Genomic DNA, 25237 nt, shown 5'->3' with positions numbered 1-25237 from the left:
TTTTTTTTTCTATTCGTTTTTTAAGTATTGTGTTCTTTATGTTTTGTGGAGAAATAAATATCTTTATATTTTATTATATTTATTTATTTTTTTCAAACACCTTAGCCACTCATATTTCCAATTTCTGCATATTTAAAAGATACTCCTGCAGCTTCTGCTTGAAAGTTATTTTTTTTAATAGTAATAACGCACACACTCAACATAGCCCCGCACTAGGGAAACCCTGTGTCGCGGGTGCCATGGACACACACATAGACAACCACAAATTACACCCAAACTCACGAAAGAAATAAATGTAGGTCATACAAATATTTCTCCCGGCCCGGGAATCGAACCTGAGACCTCTGCGTGGCAGTCCGGCATGGTAACCGTTCGACCACGGAGGCAGTTTTTGTGACGCTGTTACGGATAGGAGGAGTAATATTGTTCCAACATCGAGACCTTTACCTTTCGAAACCGGAACACAGTAACGCTCACACTAATGTTTGGGAGCAGAAATAGGTGGTAGTACTTCCCTAGATTAACTTTTTCGTAAAGAGCTCTAATGCTGCGAAAATGACTATGAATGAATGCCATCACTGCCACCACTGCCACCACTGCCACTCCACTGACACACTATGCAAAATAATCTCAGAGGAGTCTCAATGGAATTAAAGTGAGCAGTGGTTATAAACAAAAGGGTCTAGGACTATGCCTTGTGTCACGCTATACAAATAAGTCTATGTTACTAGTACTGAACTACGTTTATGATTATTTTCTCTTTACTATAATTGAAAAGTTGCAATCTGTTTTCTCCTTATAGCTACAAAAAAAAAGATGTAAATGAACGTGTAATTTATAACTGCTTTATCATTACGATAAATTGTTAGCTCATTTGCTTGTCATTGGTTTAGAACAACATCAATTACAAATCAATTTTAAACTTTGCTATCGGATTTCTCGAAAAAATTTAACGCAAACAATTTTTTGTTGTCATTAGCTTCTATGTTTAACACTTGAAAGTTCGACTATTTGCATGTAAATTATTTAAATACATCATGCAAACAAAAAGTGCGCCTGGTGGTAAGCGACACGCCTGTCCAAGACAATTGCAGTACCACTAAGAACCATATACACGGCGTATATTATAATCTCTGATGATAAGAGATAGTTTTTCTTGCAATGTAGCAACTACATGAAACGCTAAGTGTAGACTCCAGTGGAGTACATAAGCTTCTTATTTGAATCGATACACTATAGTGCGTCTGCGGTGCGTGTACGCGCAAATGACGGCTTGTTTTAAAATACACGTAGGCTCTTAGAGCTTTAAATCGCAAAGATTTGAAGGGCACTGCCACTGCGCCCGTCACCCTGAAACATAAGTTGAAAAGTCCCATGTGCCTGTAATTACACCAGCGCAGTAATGCTTACAAAACCGCTTGGTGGCAGAAATAGGTAGGGTCTTAGTACTTCCTTGGACAAACTTTTTCACTACTAGCTCTCCTGCTACCAAGTTCTGAAACAACGTTTTCTTTCCAGACGTCGCAGATCCCGATCACGGTCATCTTCCCGTCATCACAACGGAATCGAAGACGAGTGCCCTTCCCCGCGCACCATCCTGATGTCTGACCAGGAGGCTCTACATCAGCTGTACGGAGAAATCACCACAGTGAGAGACGGTGCCGTCACGCATCAGTGTGTGCAGACTAATTTGGCTGACGTCATTTGCGGAGGTAAGTGAAGTTGCTTCACCAAAAGCACCGTCACTTTTTATTAGCAAAAAAAAATTATGCAACTTCCCATTTACAATCCATGTTATTATAACGTATTGTAACTTGAACTTACCACATAAGTATTCAAAATTTGAATTCAGAGTATCTGCAATTTATGCAGTTTGATTCATCTTCTTATCTATAAAAATCTTGACCTCCATCTCACCTGATGGAACGTTTCGATGACATCGTCTATGGAGCATGCATCACACATAAATAATGTCTATTCACTCTCGCCTTGAAAAGGCCTAAGTTATATCGTTGTGGGAATTCCTTAAAAATGTGGAAAAATCTATAAATTAATATTTGTTTGTAGTGTAACAAATATTAATTTATAGATTTTTTCCATTATTATTCATCCGATTCCGTTTAAAAATTTTGTGAGCTGTTATCGCCACACCCACGACAGTATTAGAACCATCTTAAAATGTCAGATGGACTAGTATTTCAACAAACGTGCCTACAGCCGAAATAGCGGTCTGGTGAAGCTATTAATTAATAATAATAATAATAATGAGATGTCTTCCGGCATAAATGCAGAAAGCGGCATTGCTCGATACGGTACGTATCATTCTCCGGTTCTTGTACCTGAGTGTCTGTTTGCAGACTCATTACATATAAAATTTAATTATTTCCACAATTTGCAGAAATTTAATTGCAGAAAAAAATTTAGAAAAATTGAAATTGTAAAAAATTTCAACTAATATAGAATGCCAACAAAGTAATCAACACACTCAGAAAGATTCCACCCTCCTCTCTGAAATAAACTTCACACATGACTCAGAGCTGTTTCACATGTCCGATCCCAAAGTGTATTTTCAAAGTTCTTTCTTTCAAGTGACAAAGAACACCAATTATAACGACAGTGGCGCTTTTGGAATCCATCCAACAGTCTCAACTTGCAGAGCTGAATTGTCTTGTTACATTAAAATGGATTTGAAGTGAAATGAGAATAAAAGAAAGAAAACAGTTTGGAAAATAATAACTAGCTACAAAATATATCTTTTCTTTAATGTGACAAATCTGAATAACCTAATTATCGAGTTTTTGTTTTTAATGATTATGATATTTCTTACTTGGAGCTTATTTAGATCATAGACATCAAAGAAAATAATACATTAGGTATCTACTTTCAAAAAAGGGGTCATCAAGTTTGCATCAAAACTGAATCTGACGTACCACTAATTTTGGTGGATAAACACTTTATTCACTAGTGTGACACAAATACAGATTGCATCAGCACATGCCTAAGTTCAGTAAGGCGCTGGTTTTCAGTCAGAACCAACGAGACGTACTAAATCTAGAAGTTATTTGTAATAATGTAATGTATGTAAAACGGCCCTATACAAAAATAGCGTTGTTGATATGGCACCCAAAATATTTAATAAAATTCCAGACGCAATGAAAAATCTTAGTGAAATGCAATTCAAGCATGTATTAAAACAATTATTAATTGACAAGTGTTACTATAGCATAGAAGAATGTTTTAATGACAGTTTCTTAGAATAGGTAAATGCTGACAGTTGGGTACCATTTAGTTATTAATATTTTTAGACTTTTTAATTATTATTAGTTTTTTGACATTGTATCCATTTTTCTTTTATTATTGTTTTGACATTACATTTTTATTTAATTGACTTCGTATGCCACTTTGGTTTATTGCAGAGATTCCATAAAATTATTATTACCATCTATATCATGTACCTGTAATAACGAATGAATAAATTAATTGAATTGAATTGAATTGAATGAAAGATCCAATAAACGAATAGAAATAAAATAAAAAGTGTAATAAAGTGTGAATAGTGCATCTAAAGTACCTATTCAATATGTAAGTGCATGTGCGGATTGGAATAAACATATAAGTGTAACTGTAAGTGAAAAAAAATGTATGTTTAGTAATTATGTACTTTGGGATCAAGTATTTACTCTGATGAAAAATTTCAAGCAGACATAAGACTGCATTACTGATTAATATGTTTTAAATTGTTCTAATTACCATTAACAACAAAATTTAATAAAATTTATATTGTTAAAATAAAATAATTTGTAAAACATACCTAACGTAAATTGGAATGTCCTTTGAAATCTTAAAAACTAAGGTATTTAATTAATTACTTTTGTACAACAAATAGAGAAAAATATGGTGGTTTGCATTAATATTAGACATAACTTGTTGATAACGTTACCAACTCAGTCACCTGTCGTGACCTGGAAAGCGTTTGAAAAAACAAATATATACGCGATTTAGTGTCAATTTCTATGAATCTGGTGAATTCAATATTGAAATAAATATATATAACCTAACCTCCGGTTAAAAAAACCGACCTCAAAAGTCATTCATCCCCTAGTTTGCCACCCTTATCAAAATTGGTTCACAAATGACGGAGTTATCGCGTAACATACATACAAAAAAAATAAAGATACAGACGAATTGAGAACCTCCTCCTTTTTTTGAAGTCGGTTAAAAACTAGGTCATTTTCTCATCTTAACAATCTAGGTGGCCCAACGGATTACATTGTGGGCGCTGGATGAGGATCAGAAATGATTTTTTTTTATATTGGTTTCGATCTGGGTATTCTGGTACCCGTATCCCAGGACATTTGCACACCTTTGACATTTATAGTACAGGGAATTTCCTACTATAAGATTTGATAATTAGTGTGGTTATTTGACACATCATCGTCTTTCTTGTAACATGCCTTAGTATATAAAAAAAACTACCTCAGAAGGTAGAATAAATAAATAAGAGAGCTCTATATAAAGTGGAAAGCACTTGATTATGATGAAGAGCGAATGTGGTCGCGGAAACAAAAGCAAGACGTGAATCTAGGACAGTGCAAACTGCAGTGGCCTGATTCCGCGACGCAGTCCACTACCACAGTTTCCACGAAAATGAAACTTAAGCTATTTAGTTGCGTTATTAATTTCGAGCATATAACAGATTCTCTTTCCTTATTTTCTGGTATTTTCTCCTAACTAATATTTTTAAATTTAGTAGCACTAGAGCTCCTCGTGAAAAAGTACGTCTAGGGAAGAACCTTACCTATTTCTGCCGCCAAGCAGTAATGTGAGAATTACTGCGTTCCGATAACGGTGATTGTGATTTTACAGGTCCATGGGACTTGTCAATTTATGTTTTAGGGTGATGGGTGCAGTGGCAGTGCCCTTCAGATTTTTGCGGTTTAAAGCTCTGAGTGACACTGCAACTGCTATGGACAGGAATGTCGCTTACCAGTAGGTGCACTCACTTGTTCACATTTTATTGCTTGTCGAAAATATGTCTACATCACGCACAGTGTTACCTTGTTTCCATCACTTAGAGCGTTTGCGCATTTCCGAGAAATGATCCGAAATGTCACAGTGCAGATGCGGACGCAGTTCGCAAACGCGCTTAAGGATTGTTTTAAAATACTTGATACCTCTGCCTTTTACGACATTTTAGAATTGTCATAAAAACATTACCACGTTCCAAAAATCAAAGAAAGCAGATGAAGATTTATTTAAAAAACGATAGTGTTGGTCATAGGAAATTAATTGTTTCTTTGAATGATGTAGTGATCTGCGTCCTGATTTTGATTCAAATAAGAATCGATCCTATCGGGTAGTCTCAAAATCAGATGGGTTTCTGAGCGAGAAGATGAACCTGATCCCTACTATATCTTTCTAATTTCCGAGTTAAATCAACTATTGTCCAAATTAGAAATGTCTAAAGTTTCCGATCGGCCAGTTGTGAATCGCAGTTATTCGCCTCGACTCGGAAAAGACGCAGTTTCCGATCGGGAGAGGCAATCAAAATCGAGCTGCTGAAACTCTGAAGTTATGTATGTATAAAGCAACGTTCGTACGTCGTCATCGACCCACAGTGAACGTGACTAAACCAAATTAAGAAAAATGCGGTAGCAACGGATTGATACGACGAATGCATTCAATTTTCCCTCGACGTTGAAACAAAAACATCAAAAACGAATCTAGGCCAGTGCGAACTGCAGTGCCCTCAATTCTTGCCACAGTTCTGCTTAAGCTCCTTAAATTAGACTTTCAAGTATTCCATAGAAATACAAATTCTTCTGCATAATCAAGACTACTTGGAACAATAGAATGGAAAGTAATAATTTTTCATATGAATTCATTTGCAGTTGAGTGCTATGCGGTATTGAGTAAAATCAATTAGATCAACAATTTAAATTTTGATCATTGACTTACAAATAAATGGACGACGGGTCTAATACAAAAACCACGAAAAAAATGTCCCAAGTCAACCTATTTAAACGTATTGACATGTAAAGGAATATGAAAAAGCTAAAACGTTGAATTTAAATTGTAATGTCATCGCAGAACTGTCTAATTTTGCTTGCTTCGCCGTCAGTCGAACAAACCAAGACTAAAGCGTGAATGACGCTCTGCATACGATTTTAACGCCCTATAAGTTCGGACACTTTTTAGCGCGGACCCGACGTCCATATAATTGTAAGTCAATGATTTTGATAATTTTTTTTACAATGTGAAGTGACGGGACGACCAAGTCATGCGCCTGATGGTAAACTACATGCCTGTCCGTAACTGTTGCAGTGCCACTCAGAGCTTCAAACCATAAAGATTTGAGGGGCACTGCCACTGCGCCCGTCACCCTGCGACATAAGTTAACAAGTCCCATGTGCCTGTAATTTCACCAGCACCCTTACCCTTCAAAACCAGAACTCAATATAACTTAAAGCTTGGCGGCAGAAATAGGTAAGGTGGCAGTATTTCCCTGGACGAACTCTTACACAAGGAGCTCTACTGCTACTAAACTACTGGTAGTGAACATTAGTCCGAGAATGACCTTTTTACGTTCCTTTTACTTAATATATACATTATATTTTCTTTATCCATGAGTATTACTTAACCTCACGTGTTTTGCTGAAAATCATGCGAATCTCTATCATTTTATTGACCGTGAAAGTTAACTTGACAAAGTCATTGACAATAGGAAACCAAAGGTCGCGACCGTCACACGAGTTTCTGGTACCGGTGATTTATTTAACGGTAATGCGTAACTAGATGGACTATGATCGCCTACGTATGATGATTCGATTGATTTCGTGTTTGAAAACGATTGAAAATTCTCAACTTTATTCGTAAGGAACTTAATAATAATAACGCGTGTGTGTGTTACGTTGCACTAGGGAAACCCAGGGGGTTTACTCTCGATCTCCGTCTGACATCCGTCCGAAACAATTACTGCCAAATACGTAATACTTGACCAAATGAAAAGACGCGTGATGCGGATGAAGCTTCATACTTGATACTTGTCTTTTAATTTTGTCGAATATTACTTATTTGACAGTAATTGTTTCGGACGGATGTCTGACGGAGATCGAGATTGGACCTCCTGTACCGTGGGTGCCATGGACTTTGGACACACACATAGACAACCACAAATTGCACCTAAACTCACAAGAGAAATAAAAATAAGTCATACTAATATTTCTGTCGTCCCGGGACTCGAATCCGGGACCGCTGCATGACAGACCAGCATGATATCCGTTCGGCCAAAAATTAGTGTAAGTAGCAATAACATTTTACATGATTAAATTATTACAGATTGAAATTTCACAAATTAAATTATTACAGAATTCAATTAAACTAATTAAATTATTAAAGAATTAAATGAAACAAACTAAATTATTAAATTAAATATTATAATACAATTCCAATGACTGCCTTCACCCAATGTGTATGGATAGAACCTAGTCATTCCAGATGTCTGTAAACATTTACAAAAATAACAGTACTCCAGTGGTTTTTAAAGTTCAAGCAACGGTTAAATATTACAATAACGTTCAATGGTCCGGTTCCCGTAGTTCACGGTTCATTGGTAAAATCGATGATTTTTCAATAACTTAATGAATAAATCATACAATGATTCTGCTCATAGTTTGCCACTAGTTATCTTTTAAAGATCGTCTTTGTTTTGTGTCACAAAACTCACAAGGGAACTAAATTAGCCAATTAAGGCGACAACAAACTACTCCAACTTTGACGATCGGTGAATCAACGGTTTACACTGTAAGCGCTGGATAAGGAGGTGTCTCGGGTTCGATTCCCGGTAGGACCAAATTGGGAAATTTAGTTGCAGTAGAGTTCCTTGTGAAAGAGTTCGTCTAGGGAATTACTGTCACCTTACCTATTTCTGTCGTCAAGCAGTAATTTCAGCATTACTGTGTTCCGGTTTTGAAGGGTGCTGGTGAAATTACAGGCACATGATACTTGTCAACTTATGTCTGTTTTGGACAGGCGTGTAGCTTACCATAAGGCTCACGACTTGTCCGTCCTGTGACTAGATATTATAAAAAAAAAAGGTTTTCTAAATTGGTTATGTTTTGGGAATTCTGGTACGTGCCCCAAAATGAATTAACATAGTATAGTATGAGTGACATAGCACAGGAAATTCCATGGTTTGAGACCATTATTATTATTATAACTCAATGTAATAAAAGTATTATTTTAAAGGAAGCATGACCTGATAAGAAGACGACCCATTCTACGTCCCATTGCTGGGTATTTATCCTGTATAACGACAAAACTTCATCTGTCCACATCACGTTAACGTAAACATAATCCCAAGAAAGCATCGAAGTATCTTAAAGACAGTGGCGGATGGCACTTTCGAGCTGTCACGTTTAATTTGACAGTAATAACTGATCATTAGAGACACAAGAACCTGGTTGCGGTCAACTGATGGCTTTCTCGCGATGTGATATTGAATATGTTTTGCTTTTCATACACGCCTTATCACGTTCAACGAGAGAATAGTTTATTTTGTTTAATATTTAATTATTCGAAATACCATAATAATGCGTACATACCATCCATCACGTCACGTCTCGTGGAGACAGACACTATGAAGGAAGGTTTTAATGCGAGGGGCGACTCGCTATGCTTCTGACAAATCTCGCTCGCTTCCTCCACTAGCATTAGTCTCTGTATACATCGCCGTTTGTTCTTGGAGAAATTTGAATTTTAGTATACTTTAATGATGTCATTAATTAAAGATTGTAAATTTATGTCATTGGGTTTGAATAACAAATATCAATGAAATTTATTTGATTTCCATTTCTTAATTCATAATCTTTAATTATTAATACCATTATTATATTAACATCATTATTATTTTTTATTGCTTAATATTAACTGCCTTCGTGGTCAAATGGTTACCATGCTGATCTGACACGCAGAGGTCCCGGGTTCGATTCCCGGGCCGGAAGAAATGTTTGTTTAGTCTACATTTATTTCTCTCGTGAGTTTGGATGTAATTTGTGGTTGTCTATGGCACCCGCTACATAAGGTTTCCCTAGTGCGTGAGTGTGTTATTATATATTTTTTTATAACATCAAGTGACGGGACGAACAAGTCGTGCGCCTGATGGTAAGATACACGCCTGTCCATAACAGTTACAGTACCACTCAGAGCTTTAAATTGCAAAGGTCTGAGGGGCCGTCACCCTAAGACATAAGTTGTTAAGTCCCATGTGCCTGTAATTTCACCAGCACCTCCTTCTACAAAACTGAAAAAAGTGAACATAGAGTAATAAGACGACGCTATGTATTCCATTATTATTCGTCTTTCGTAAGCAATTGTTATTCCGCAAAAAAATCTGAAGTATTAGACCTCAGTGTTGGACATAGAATGAGAGTTAAGGCCATACATAATTCACCATATTGGTCCAATGCGGATTGGGGTAAGGTATCCAAATGTTTTCAATTACATTGCAACACATGAGTACAATTATAATATCGTTAAATTATAAAACTATTTCTTCTTATGAATTCGTTGAGTTTATAGAATAACACTATTAATTTTTTTTTAACACGTTGAACGCCACTAAAAAAAAGTGACTTTTCATTCAGGCCATGGGGGGCACGGGTGGGCCAAACCCATTGAATCCATTCAGGCCACACGGGTCACCGGTGGGCCAAGGCAATGCTTCTCTTTAAACGCGATTTACAAGCCACGAGGTATCGTTATCATTCCAAATAGTAAGAAAGGTGGGCCGTGTGGCCCTGTAGAACACTCAGTTAGCATGTTTCTTATTTTCCACAAAAGACTTAGAATTTATTTACGTTTTTCTATATTTCGTAAGGGTTGTGTCAAATTGCATCAAATGGGACGTATGTAACGTATATAAATATTTAGTATTTTATTGGAAGTTTATATGATATATTTATATAATGGGCTACTAAATCGCCGACCGCGGCCCGCGGCGCAAGAGCACGCGGGGGGAGGTGCACGGGGTGGGCCAAGCGGTGATCCCCGCGGCCCCCGCGGATGTAAAAACGTAATCCCTTCCGCTGAGGCCACGGGGGACACCCGTGTGCCAACATACAATTTAATTGGTTTTTGTAATAAAAACACCAGAGTTTTTAGTTTACAGTGGCAAATACTACATTTTCAATGCATTGTCATTGAAATACAACATTGTAAAAACTCATGAAAATTACGAAATCCTGGTGGCTCCAACGACATTCGTAGTGTGGCCCACATGGTGACCCGCGTGGCGTTCAAGTTGTTAAATAGGTAATTCGGCAGCAAAATCGACCGAATAACGACTCAATGTTTGTTTCGGTCATTTTCGGACTAGTGTTCAATACATAATTTCCGTGGCAGTTTCTGTTATTTAAATATTCAAGTATTTATTGTGTAATTAATAAATAGTATCTTACTGAGAATGATTTATAGTAGATAGTTGGCCGTCTTCGGCGGACAAGGAAAGGCGACCTGTCGACCTAGTGTTAACGCACCTTAAACCTTGAATTTATGACCATTGAAATATTTTATATTAATCGGAAGTCAATTACATATAGCAATTGCTGTTACATAAACTCTATGGTCAAAGATCATGCTTTTATAGCGAGGACAAGGCGGTCCTTCTTCCTGACGTTAATAGATAGTGAACGTTGGACAATTTACCAAGAAGTTACGTTAGACATAAAATAACATAAAATATATATTTGTATCTACATTTATTATTTATCCAATTAGGATAAAACATTCGTCAGTTGTTGTGCTCATGACCGCAAAAGTTTCTGGACTATTTAAAATCATCAATTGGCCGTCTTAAATTATCATATGTGTTAGATCATTATCATCATCATATGAGCCGAAAGACGTCCACTGCTGAACATAGTACTCCAAAAATTTCCAGACGGCCGTCAGTTCTATGTGCTATGTGCCCTGCCCACTGCAACTTCAACTTGTTATTACTTCGAGCAATGTGTGTGACTTTCGTTCTTCTATATGTGTTAGATAGTTTGGGAAAATCCAATTACATCGACAGATTTGTAATCGGCACTTTAAAAGAAGGCAGCATTTTTTCGAGACGAGATTTTTTATGAAGAATTGGTTGTCAACTTCACTAGTTGGAGATACTCCATAAAAAGAAGACGTGTTTTGTAAACATACCTTAAGATGTTATTTTAAAGACTTTATTATTAGAAAGATTTTTTTTTTTTTATAACATCAAGTGACGGAATGAACAAGTCGTGCGTCTGGTAGTACGCTACTCGCCTATTCATCCTGTAATTTCACCCGCACCCTTATCCTTCAAAACTGTATCGCAGTAATGATTACATGCAGTATTACTGCTTGATGGTAGAAATAGGAATGGTGGCAATATATCCCCGAGTGAATTTATTCACAAGGTTCTCTACTGCTACTAACATTCTGAAAATGCGGTGTCTCTTTTGACTTTTGACATTAAAAGTCGTTTAATGAATTAAGTTCCAATCTAAAGTGATAAGAATTACATAAAGTATTGTTTTCTAAAGTCCAAGCTTCAAAGTTTTACGGAAATTGTGTAACCGTTGTTAACTTTCTTTATGAATTGCACTTTTGATATTGCAATTTTCTTGCATATCAGTTCGCTACTGCAATTAAAAATTTACCTCAGCAGTCAATATATAATATATTCGCTTCGCGTTTAGTATATTCGCCCAAGATTGGGCAATGATATTCTTTACTTGAATTATGGAATGTTCTCTTGATAACTTGTTAAAGATGATTTTATTAAAAGTATACATTTTTTTTAATATATCAAGTGACGGGACGAACAAGTCGTCGCCTGATGGTAAGCTACACGCCCGTCGATAACAGTTGCAGTGCCACTCAGAGCCTTAAATCGCAAATATCTGAGTGGCACTGACATCATTAAAGTATACTAAAATTCAAATTTCTCCAAGAACAAACGGCGATGTATACAGATACTAATGCTACTGGAGGAAGCGAGCGAGATTTGTCAGAAGCATAGCGAGTCGCCACTCGCATTAAAACCTTCCTTCACAGTGTCTGTCTCCACGTGACGTGACGTGATGGATGGTATGTACGCATTATTTTGGTATTTCGAATAATTAAATATTAAACAAAATAAACTATTCTCTCGTTGAACGTGATAAGGCGTGTATGAAAAGCAAAACATATTCAATATCACATCGCGAGAAAGCCATCAGTTGACCGCAACCAGGTTCTTGTGTCTCTAATGATCAGTTATTACTGTCAAATTAAACGTGACGTAAGCTACACGCCCGTCGATAACAGTTGCAGTGCCACTCAGAGCCTTAAATCGCAAATATCTGTGCGGCACTGCCACTGCGCCTGTCACCCTGATACATAAGTTGACAAGTCGCAAGTGCCTGAAATTTCACCAGCACTCGTTCAAAACCGGAATACGCGGCGGCAGAAATAGATAAAGAGGCAGTACTTCTCTGGACACACCTCTTCACAACGAGCTCTACTGCTTCTAAAATACATTCCCGAGTTAGATATAAGGTTTATTTTTGAAGTGACGTTTTACCAAATGATAGAGTTGCTCAATAATAATTTATATTCATTTGTTTCGTGAAATTCGAACAACTTCTTTATGAAGTTTAGAAAATAGAACTTTACTTAAACAAATCAAATTCACTTACGGGAACATTGACCGACAAATAAATGGACGACGGGTCTAATACAAAACCCACGAAAAAAATGTCCCAAGTCAACCTATTTAAACGTAGTGACATGTAAAAGAATATGAAAAAGCTAAAACGTTGAATTTAAATTCTAATGTCATCGCAGTACTGTCTAATTTTGCTTGCTTCGCTGTCAGTCGAACAAACGAAGACTAAAGCGTGAATGACGCTCTGTGTACGATTTTAACGCCCTATAAGTTCGGACACTTTTTAGCGCGGACCCGACGTCCATATAATTGTAAGTCAATGTACGGGAAGTACGACGAGTACGTTTTGTATTCAACTCCTATCTATGTTTCTTTGCTATACTTAATTGAATATGTAAGTTTATAGAATACTCAGCTTCCTCAATTATTCCGTATTTGTAGCCAGCTACAATGCGGTAACGAAACAACTGATATCAGAGTTGCCGCGGTCGAATGCGGCACACCGCAACTTTCCTACTTCTCCATTTCAAACGTTAGCTTGGCTATCATTTAACTGTTGATATATTCTGTAGACATTTTTAATATCATTACGACAGTGTTGTGACGTTTCCATAAACAAAGATTTGCTCGTTGACAGTAAAAACTAATATTTAAAAAGGAAACAAATGAAAAACTATTCTCGGGTAAGTAATCAAACAACACAAACAAATAAAAATCGAAAAAATAATAAAAATAAAAAACCACCGACAACCACATACCGGCTCCGCCTATTTGTTATTAATAACCAACTAATTATAGAATGACTACGATGCATTGATCCATGCACCGCTAAGAACGCGTCAGCATTACGACGGACTAGTCTCTTCCCTTAGTATGCGGGTGCGATCGCTTGCCTGGGAAGCTACTCGTACCTTAGGAATAAGTAATGAGAACAAAAATAATTTACAGTATCTGAATACATTGTCAAGAACGGTATGTGTCAAAGTGGCTATTGTTAGCTTCCCGATCATTATTATCAAATCTTATTTTTTAAATAAATTTCCCAGTTAGAGAGATCTCTTCTACATTACGTCAATATCAAAGTCTTCCCTATGGTAGGACATCACAGACAAATGAACACATGTGCAAATTGACTTGATCTAGAAGGTGTTCGAGCCAATTTTCCCGTAAAAGCCCCATAAACCTAGCTAGCTGTAGTGTTGAACTAGGTTAATAGTATGCCAGTTTCGGCGGTTACGTAAATTGCGTGACAGACGTAGTACAGTAAATCCGTAGGCCTTACAACTAGTTTGCAAAACGACCTAGTTTAGTAACGATTAGGGTTTAGTTGTATTTTGTACGTAACATTTATATACATATGTATATACTTGTGTCCAGTGGAAGTAAAGATACATGACAGTCGCTTTTGATTTACGTATGTACAAGTACAGAGATACAAATTTATTTGATGCAAACATTACACCTGTTAAATGTTATTAGGGATAGATATTGAACGGGAGTAATTCTTGAGGTTTTTTAGGATGGTATTACCATCCCGAAAAGCCTTTAATTTTATTTAATTCTGTACTAGTTAGAATAGAAGATTGGTAAGACAATGTTATTTGTATATTTTATTTAGTTTATTATTTTTGAAGTTTCTTTTTTTTATGGACGGAGCCTTCTGCATTCTCATTTCGCTAAGGCTAGGCTACAGTACTGCGACTTAAAAACATAGCTTTAGAGTCTCTATTTACGTATAGCAGTGGGCCGTATATGGCTTGATGATAAAGTGAAACAAAATAGTGTTAGTCGTTTCTCCGGATATCCGTAAACAACTGATGTGAGCGGGAAAGTGGTAAGATTGTAATGGTGTATATAACAAAGTTTGTAATTCGCAATGATGACTTGTCATTTACTCTACAGTGTATGAGTTTGGTTTTGGTAGTTATTCAAGTTTTTGTGCTATTATGCGAGTCGCTGTCGAAGTCAGAGAAGTTTTTCGGAATTCAAATTTATACTTATTATTTACTAACAAGAAATTATGCCAATACACTCTGCGACATTACACAAGCTGCTCTCCGAATTGTGGAAAGATGGTGCAGAGCATACGAACTATCGGTAAACCCAACAAAGACGGAACTAGTAATGTTTACAAACAAACGACTACTAGGTAACTAACGACTACCCAAACTCTTCAGTACAGAACTACAGATATCAACCGAAGTCAAGTACTTGGGAGTAATACTGGACAACAAGTTGAACTGGAACAAACATCTGGACAACAAAATTAAAAAAGCTACTATCACCTTCTGGCAGTGCCATAGGATGGTAGGTAAACAATGGGGACTTTCACCCAAGATAACACTATGACCCTACACAGCGGTGATAAGACCCGTGATCAGTTACGGCGCGATAGTATGGCGGCCACGAATCAAACTGACGACCGCAACCGACAAGCTGGACAAATTCCAAAGACTCGCTTGCATGGCGACGACCGACTGCATGAGGACAACTCCAACAGCGGCCCTCGAAGCGATGCTGGACCTGCGACCCCTCCCACTGTTCATTAGACAGGAAGCGGCGTCAACAGCAGTGCGTCTAAACACAGCCGGCCTTTGGAAGCACATGAGGACCCCACATATAGAAATCCCTTATGAGACTGTCAATGAGGAACCGCTACTGGAGGCGACTGTGGATAGAATCCCATCTTTGACAAAAAATACAAGATACAATTGTTTGATGATCCCAACGAAAGACTGAACCCCAGAGAGGTCAGAGTCTTTACTGATGGATCTAAGCCAAATTCAGGAACAGGTACTGGAGTATTCTCATATCAGGAAGAAGACCTCAATATTAGGATATCAACACCGCTGGGTGACTACAACGCAGTATTCCAGGCTGAATGCATGGGCATCAAGTTGGCGGCAGAAGCAATCATAGCGAGAAGAGTAAAGAATTACTCCATTCGAATACTCTCCGACAGTATGTCAGTACTTCAAGCACTGAACAGCTATGACATAAACTCAGGGCTCATTTAGGAATGCCATCAAGCACTCATGGAGGTATGTATACAAAACCATGTAACTCTACGGTGGATTAAAGGACACAGCGGCTCACGTGGCAATGACGCAGCAGATGCTACTACTAGCACTAGCCAGAAAAGGGTTGGAGACGGACGCTGTAGGACCAGAACCCATAGTGTCCCTCCCCTATCATTGGTCCAGAACAACTATACACAAAGGTACAAAATCTTCACATAGGTAATAATACATGGACCACCCTTACCGTTTGTAGACAGGCGAGGGAAGCACTCCCATCGCTCAATGCCAGTCTATCTCGAATATTAATTAAACTTAAAAGGCAAGAGCTTCGCAAAATAGGCGCCTTAACGTCGAGTTGCGGATACCAGCCCGTTGCACAAGTACCACCAAGTACCAAGTAATGGCAAGAAAAAGACCCGGGGGTTTTATTTAGGGTATTATAGTCAAGTTAACCCGCACGCAATCGTACTATTTCCTCTATTCCACTTAGTTCAACTATAAGTTCAATCAGTTCAACTAATCGGACACAAATATTCCAATTAGTTCAATTAGCTACACTTTTCAAAAAGTTGAACTTATTGGACGAAATTCATCCTGTTAGTTCAACTTTCCAATTATTTAAATAGTTCAACGTATAACTGATAATATTCCTTACTCTTAAATATGATGAAAAACAGAATGTTTTACGGGCGGTACGGGAATTACGTACCTCGACTCCAAAAGCCCCTAATGTTCGACTTCGGGTTTCTAATAGAGTCTTGTTCAAAATTCCTTATTCACCGCGTTTACTACACAATGTACTATTTTCTGTTACCGTACTTTAATCTGTCAATTATAATTTCATAAATCATATCACGAAGGCGCTTTTTTAGTACAGAATCAAAATTCCATTGTCTATGACACTGGAGTGAAAAATCTCATTATAGCTCTATTCACAGAACAATAATGAGTTTCAAAAAAAGAACAACGTATTTTTACTAATTAAAAAATCTCAGTGCTGTGTTTCATTATTTTATTTACTTGTAGAAAAAGTATTGTACGTAGTCATTACCTACATAATTTGGTCGTAAAATCTCGAACTTATTGTGCCACTCGGCAAAGTCTCGTGGCCTAAACACGGTACTCAACTTAAAGAACCCTCATTATGCAGCGATTGCATAAAATACCATTAAATTATACTTAAGTACATAATTACTTTATATTTGGATGCTATGTTTATGTACACAAAATATTTAATAATTTTTTTTTGTTAAATTCTTTTTTTTATGTTAACATAAGTTCGCATTGGACCTCCATGTTCGGCGATGGTGTAGCATGCAGACCATAATATTGCCTCTTCACTCTCGTCTTGAAAAGGCTCATGTTATAGAGTTCAGGGAATAAATATACGTGCAAGGAAATTCTCAGCTCGTTAAGTCGCAAAGATCTGAGGTGCACTACTACTGCACCCGTCACCCTGAGACATAAGTTGACAAGTCCCAAGTGCCTGTAATTTCACCGGCACCCGTACCCTTCAAAACCGGAACACAGTAATGCGAACATTACTGCTTGGCGGCAGAAATATATAAGGTGGCGGTACATCCTTAGACGAACTCTTTCACAAGAAGCTCTACTGCTACTAAAATACGACCTAACGACGACCCTAAAATACGACGTAAATACGAACCTATTGTAATGACACAAGCATAAATGAATACACCACCAGATATATATAGTATATGTAGTTATATTAAGTAGCGGAATTGAAAAACTCCACGTTAACCACCTACCATGCCCATAAAAAGTGTTGTATACAGAACTTTCAAATAAATCGATCATAAATAAAATGTTAGTCGATTTCTCGCAACGAAAACGTATATGCGTTTTTTTATTTGACCAACGATTGAAAAGCGATGATGCAATGGATTCCGATGTTGACTATGGGAATCTTACTTTTCAAACAACGGATTTATAATGCTGTGATGTAGCAATATGAAAATTGGTCTCATTTTTATCATCATCATTCGTCACGAGTGGATTAAGGCTGCTATGAGAATTGTTGACGATGCTGTGCTTACCGACGATATTGAACCACTGTCTTGGAGGAGAGACTTTGCTTTCCTATGCCTGTTCTATCGCTTGTACAATGGCCAATGTTCTGAAGAACCGCACCGCTCGCCATCGGCAGGGAATCCATCCTCACACTCTGGAACCAAGTCGATCTCGTATTGTTTCAGAGGAACTTTCACCCACGTACAATTAGGTTATGGAAGGAATTCCCTGTCGAGGTTTTTCCGTAGGAATACTGCGTGGAGTCCTTCAAAAGGGGTTTGAGAAGGGTTCTAAAGGTTGGCAACGGCTTGTTGCGCCCCTGGTGTTGCAGGCGTTCATAAGCGACGGTGATCGCTTTCCATCAGGCGGGACGTATGCTCGTTTGCTGCCTACATAATATAAAAAAAGCGGGCTGGGAACTTCAGGAACCTTCTTCGATATGCAGGTTTCATCATGATATATTCCGCCTATGCTTCGATTTGTTTACAATTAATAGTATGTTTTAAACTTCCGCGTTTTGAACACACTTATTATTCCCACTAAACGTCTTTCCTAGTTTAAAAAAATAATATGTGATTAAATTAATTGAATGTCAGGATGTCTCACCAACACGATATTCAATTATTTTTTGTGAAATTACTCCACTACTAGTCAAGTCAAAGTCGAATAATCATTTATTCCATAGGTAATTTTTTCACACTCGAAAACGTCATTTTTAAGCTACTGCTCGTTCACCACGCTGACCTCTCTAAGAAGAACGAGCAAGAAACTCTAGGGATTACTCTTTTCAAATAAACTTAAATGCTGTAGAATAAATCTAGACTCACGTTGTCTTTCCATACATCTATATCTAACACGTAGTCTACAATTTTGTAATATGACTTTTCAATTAAAATACTTTTAATGTAAAGTTTTAAACTTAGGAAATGGTAATCGTAATTATATGCTCTGGAATCTTATTGTAAAAACGTATACAGTTCGCCATAAAATAATCGTTTACCTTAGTTAAACAAAATCGTGGTACTATGAGTTTGGACTTAGTTCTAAGGTTAATATAAATAAAAACTTCTTTCTTAAAAAATTTTTACGGAGTAAATGTACTGTGATGCCACAGTCATGATACAAGTCACCTTAAACTTTTTTCTGAGAGGAACTCGAGAACCTAAACTGTACACAGAACGAATCTCTCGATTTTGCAACACAAATATGGTTTCTGCCGCTTTTCCCCACATGAGAATCCCGTAGGACATTATACTACGGAACCATAACTAAAGTAAACTAGTCTAACAGTAGCAACATCGGTAAGCTCACGTATTCTACGGACTGCGTACGCAGCAGAGTTTAATCTACTGGCCAAGGAAGATATATGTAGAAACCATTGAAGTTTAATTCTAGTTTGTTATAATTATTAATAGACAGATCGAACACTTATCGATCGAACATTCGAACCAAAGTCTTCTAGCAAACCGTGCTAGATGCTATGCCACGGAACGAACCAGAGGACCTTACGAATCTTTCTATGTGTTTGTTGCAGATGTTTGTTTTGGTTTTTAACAACTTTTTGCCGTAGCGCCATCTGTGAGAAGTCTATGAAATTCTTCACTCTGCCAGGTACCTTTACAGCTACCAGCAGCTGACTAATAATAATAATAACGCTCACACGCTCACAATCAACATAGCCCCGCACTAGGGAAACCCTGTGTCGCGGGTGCCATGGACACACAATTAGACAACCACAAATTACACCCAAACTCACGAGAGAAATAAATGTAGGCCATACAAATATTTCTCCCGGCCCGGGAATCGAACCTGGGACCTCTGCGTGGCAGTCCGGCATGGTAACCGTTCGGCCACGGAGGCAGTTAATAATAATAATTAAATTTATTGAATGTTAAGACGTTTCGCTACCATGTATTATATAATATAAAATATTTGAACTTTTAAATCGTGTTTGCATAAAAAAGATTTGAAAGTTTAAAAAATTACTGAATGGAACCAATAAATGTATAAGTGGACCCTAATTATTTATGTATAAGTAAAAATAATCCCATTATTCGAAATAAGATTAATTCAGAATTTTTTTAAACCATGTTTCTTCCATTATTGTTGAATTACTGCAGTATTTGGTTTCATGAGTGACATACCCATTAATATGTACAAAAACAAAACCCAAAACCAAACACTAAACAACTGAAGCACATTCAAAAACAATTAATGGTACCAATCCTTCGTAAAAATGTGGTCTGTTAAACAGCTGCTAGAGTTGCAAATAATCATGCTTAATTTTTACACTTTTTACTTCGCTCATAGCCGATGACTAGTCAGAAATAGAGATGTACCAATAGGAACAAAAACCACCAAGGACATCCGGTCAATTTTACACATGAACGAACCTCTAATCAGGGGAACCATGGTCTTAACTTGATGGTAACAACACCTTTTTGGGTGATACACTTTGTAGTTAGTTTAATAAATAAATATTAGACAACATCACGTGCTCTGATCCCAAAGTGAGTAGCTTGTGTAACCGGAAACAACGACGGTATCACAATATACCTTACCCTTTATATCCGGTATGCAATAATGCTCACATTACTGCTTGGCGGCAGAAAATAGGTAAGGTGGCAGTACTTCCCAGGACGATCTCTTTCACAAGGAGCTCTATTGCTATGATCTGCCTTCGGATCACTGCCACTGCCGCTGTGGTGAGCTGCAGAGATGGACATATACGTCTGCCCCGGTGGTAGTAGTAGTAGCGGTCTAGATGACCCAAGGAGCACACTTTATACGCCTTAAAACTGTTATATCTATAAACAGTCTTAATATAGTATTGATATAGATAATAGTTCTCTATAAATGGTTTTAGAAAAAGAAATTGTTCTTATAGACTTATTTCACTCAAGTCAAAATTTTAACACATTCTTAATACCAAACATCTTAATTAAGTGTAATCTCTCTTAAGATTTACCCTTATATAGTTCTTATTTTAAGTTCATCTGTAGAGCAACTGATTATTTTTAGTAAAATTGTTCTATACACCTCCAGTAAAGTCTATTAATACTCTAAATTCTTAAGTTTATTCTAGATATATTTATAATCATTCTGTAGTGTTTGTACTTATTGACATACACGTTATAGCGCGGCTTCAGTAGATTTTAGAGCCTAAGCGCGAGGAGGCGCGCAGGCACGAGAGTTGCCTATAAGTCGGAAGCTATGTCCGGACATAGTCGTAGCACACTGCGACTGGCATCTCCGGCTCTAGTTCGGAGAGCTAGTGGAGGATGAGCTAGATATCCCCCGGTCCGTCCAGCTACTTAGGTTATTGGGAACTGGAGAGACGCCGTTCTTCGGCGTCGGGAAGTAAGCTTGCCTTACAGATCCGCCACCAATGAGATTTGGTAGTGGACTTTACAGTCGACGGCTTAGTGGTGGTAACCGCCAGTTGTGCAATGCGCAACGGGAAGTGAGCGTGCCTACAGCTCCGGTAACTATCTGGAAAATAGCGAGGGTAGGTACTGTACGTGCACCCACAACTCAGTGACAATGTTCTGTGACAACTCTGTAAACTGGCTGATCTGGGGCCAGAACCTGAATTTAGAAGGTCCCTGTGCACGCGCGCACGTTATAGTGCCCTCCCGTATATCTTACGGGTCGGTAATAATCAAAACTAATGTAGAAAGATATGGGGCTGCCACTGCGCCCGTCACCCTGAGACATAAGTTGACAAGTTCCAAATTTAATTTAATTGTAACGAAAATATTACAATAACATTCACAATTGTTTACTTTAGAACATTCGTCATTTTATTATCACGATCGCACCCGTAATATGTTGTAGTATTTCTCGTAATTAAGTTATTTACACCATTAACTGTTACCGTTAACTATTCCGTAATATTTGCGTAAGTAAACATACGTATGTACAGATATGCAAATGTTTTACCATTTCTAAAGTTACAATGTTTATGCATGTTCATATTATGTTGAAGGCAATGACTAAATACCGAATATTGCACTTTAACGTGAAGTTAGAAAGATCAAAGTGTTTTAAAATGTAGAGACGCGAGTGTGGGTGTGTTATGTGCCTAGAAAAGCCTTGTTTCCAGTTTTAAAGGCGGCAAAAAACGAGACGTTGTCAAAGGCGAAATTGAGTGTTAGAAAACTTGGGTTTCTCCGCAGTTAAATCTTTTTGAATGGTGTTCAGTTTAACATATTTTACAACTTCGTTTAACGGTAGCAGAAACAGTCTTAAATTTACTTGTAGTTGGAAAATCTTTATCAAAAATGATTTTACAATAGATATCGTTTGCCCCTATTTGTGCCTGGAGCTTATAAAATTCCACTGTCTTAGGTATCTAAGAAATTTACTCGTAGTTCATTTGTTTGTAGAAACACAGATTGTATTGATGTTGACATGTAGTAAAATAATTACAGTTTAATATAAGTGTTTTATTGAACGTCAGGAGGTTTTACCACCATGGTATTAATTTTTTTGTTAAATTACTCCACTAGTTTGTTGTAATTATTAGAAAGAAAGAAAGAAAGAAAAATAGTTTATTTGGTAACCATTTATTAATACAAAGATTGAATACACAACCGGACGAACCTAACTGGGTGACGAAATACTTTCATAGATGGCACTACGGCTAAAAAGTCGTTAAAAACCAGATAGAAAGATCCGACAACAAACATATAGAAAAAATCGTGAGGTTCACTGGTTACTTCCGTGGCTTACTTGGCATAGCGTCTGGCCACGTTTTGCTAGAAGACGTCGGTTCGAATCCGGCCGGAACGAAGGATTTTTTTCAGTGCTCGATCTTTGTATTAATAATTAGTCGTAGGCCTGGCGTTAAAGCAACACGCCTGTTCATAACAATTGCAGTGCCACTCAGAGCTTTAAACCGCAAAGATCTGAAGGGCACTACCACTGCGCCCGACACTCTGAAACATAAGTGGACAAGTCCCTCTGTAATTTCACCAGCCAACTTGACCTTCAAAACAAGAACGTAGTAATGCTAATATTACCACTTGCAGAAATAGGTATGGTGGCAGTACCTAGTAAGTACTAATGAAATACTAATACTACGTACTACTACGTAATTCTTTCAAAAAGGAGAACAATTATCCCTATAATATTATTTTATTATTATAATTTAGTGAGTGTGGTATTCCAAAATTCAACCTTTTATCACAATACATTGTCACGTCATATGACGACAAAACGCTTTTTTGCGATCCTATCAATCACAACGATTTCCTGGTTGGTTTCCGTCATTAGTACGATATGATTAGATCTTTTTTATTTCAAACCACAGATACATAATTTAGGAAGGCATTTTGACACGCGAAAAACAAAGCAATCTAATGATCACCATAACCTGAAGGTCATCAACAGAATTCATGAGTTCATTGATAAAATATTTTGTCAGGTATTTGATGAAATATTATCAATTATACTAAATAGCTAAGAAAGTTAATAAGCTCTTTTAACTTTTCCTTTTTTTATGATATAATAAGTGCGCGTTTGACCTCCATCTCACCTGATGGAAAGTGATGATGAGGCCGACAATGTAGCATGCACACCTAATTAATGCCTATTCACTCTCGCCTTGAAAAGGTCCAAGTTATAGCGTTTAAGGAATAATTCCACTGTCTAGCCGCTCGCCATCTAAATATGGAAGTAAAACGCTTTGTGCGAATCCTGGAAATATCCACAATATAGGGATGGAATCCCAGCCCACGTCTACTCCCCGAATGAGGGAAAGGCGGAATCAAATTATGCAGTTCCATCGCACACTCTCCTTCTCTCTGCAGCTTCGCCTCAAGTAATTCCGAGTCACCTATAAGCCTTTTGGCACGCTTGTCGATTTAATCCAAGGTGGCCAATTGGTATTTAGCAGAGCCATCCCAGACGGCTAAGAAATCCCAATCGCCAAAAATTGTAGACTTATTGTATTTGGATGTTGTCAAAATGCTTTTCTTACAGGACAATATAAAATAGGCGTTCAGAAAGAGACTGTTTTACTCAAATTAGGCATACGATCTAGATGATTCATTGATTTACTTAAAAATTGCATTGAAATGAATCGATACAAAAAATCGTATACACTTCAATCGATCTTCATGAAAATCGAATGGTAATGTGCAGCCCTAGTCTTCACTAGGTAGACTTCAACAAGTAGTTTACTCTGAAAAACCGTTACTATGTTTTACACAAAGCACATCGTATTTTATCCAGTTATAGTATAGAAAAACGACGACATATGAGTGCAACTACCTTTAGGCTAATTTATTGAATAGACACGCATAGTACGACTAAAGTTGAGATGTACAAATTTTATAGCATCAATTATGAATTTGAAACGTTTGTTATAATTGGTTACGTTTGATCTTGGAAATAGTCTAAAGACTGGTGTTAGTAACCGCTTGTTATACGAGTATTTTTTTGTTATATCTTCGAAAATAGTATTTAAAAAATTTTAGAGGTTTACATTTATTTATTGTAAATTATATCAATTACAAAAATTAAAGATAGTACTAGAGCTCCTTATTAGCAGAAGAACTCCTTTTGAAAGAGTTCGTCCAAGGAAGTACTGCCACCTTACCTATTTCTGCCGCCAAGCTGTAATGTCAGCTTTACTGTGTTCCGGTTTTGAAAGGTAAGCGTGCTGGTGAAATTTTTAGGTACATGGTACTTGTCAACTTGTCTCAGGGTTACGGGCGCGGTGGCGGTGCTCTTAAGATCCTTGCGATTTGAAGCTCTGAGTGGCACTGCTGCCGTAATGGACAGGCGTGTAGCTTACCATCAGGCGCATGACTTGTTCGTCCCGTCACTTAAGAGGGAGCAAGCCAAAAAAGTGTTGACGTTGGCTCCGCCCAAATTTGTGAAACAAATATATGCCTGAAGTTCGCGTGACATGCGACAGGAGATGTTGAATTTTGCGCATTAAAAGTACCAAATTCGTTTTAGCGGAATAACTCTAAAACTAAAGGAATTAAAAAAAATCCGTAGTGACAGTTGTCGATCATGCATAAATATAATTAATTATCTAATTTTTGTCCTAATAACCTGTAGCATTTCGAGGATAAATCGAAAAAATGTGAACATTAGAGGTCATTTCGTAATTTTTTATCTGTCGAGGAAACTTTATTGTTTTATGTTTCTGATTAATGTCTATGCTTGAATATATCGTGTAGTTACTCATACAATATTTTATTTTTAACTTTAAAGTGGATATACCCCTCTAAAATCAAATCGAATATTAGGATTTTTTCCTCTGCTCCCTCTTAATATTATTAAAAAGAAAAAAGTTGGGCAAGGTAGCGGCCAGCTCTTGGGTCTGTTAACGTACAAATGGTTTTGTAAAAAGAAAGTGCACCGGGAACTATAATTTAACTATAATATAAATAAAAAGGAATAGCCAGTACTTAAAAATAACCTACAAGGCAATGTCATCTCCGTCGGAAACTTCGAAATCGTTTGAAGGAGATTAATGATTAACAGATGGACATTATTCACC

General features: G+C 37.3%; 1 protein-coding gene across 1 annotated transcript in view; it reads left to right on the top strand.

The window, feature by feature from the left end:
- Positions 1 to 25237, top strand: part of LOC113236639 (probable serine/threonine-protein kinase DDB_G0282963) — a 48768-nt gene that overhangs the window by 7345 nt on the left and 16186 nt on the right. Inside the window, exon 3 of the mRNA XM_026472800.1 lies at positions 1519 to 1712. Coding sequence (XP_026328585.1) covers positions 1519 to 1712 — 194 coding nt within the window. The remainder of the gene's footprint in view (positions 1 to 1518; positions 1713 to 25237) is intronic.

Source organism: Hyposmocoma kahamanoa, unplaced genomic scaffold, assembly GCF_003589595.1.
Source record: "Hyposmocoma kahamanoa isolate Upper Pololo Valley unplaced genomic scaffold, ASM358959v1 92, whole genome shotgun sequence".
Classification (NCBI taxonomy): domain Eukaryota; kingdom Metazoa; phylum Arthropoda; class Insecta; order Lepidoptera; family Cosmopterigidae; genus Hyposmocoma; species Hyposmocoma kahamanoa.
This window is presented reverse-complemented; position numbering and strand designations above follow the sequence as displayed.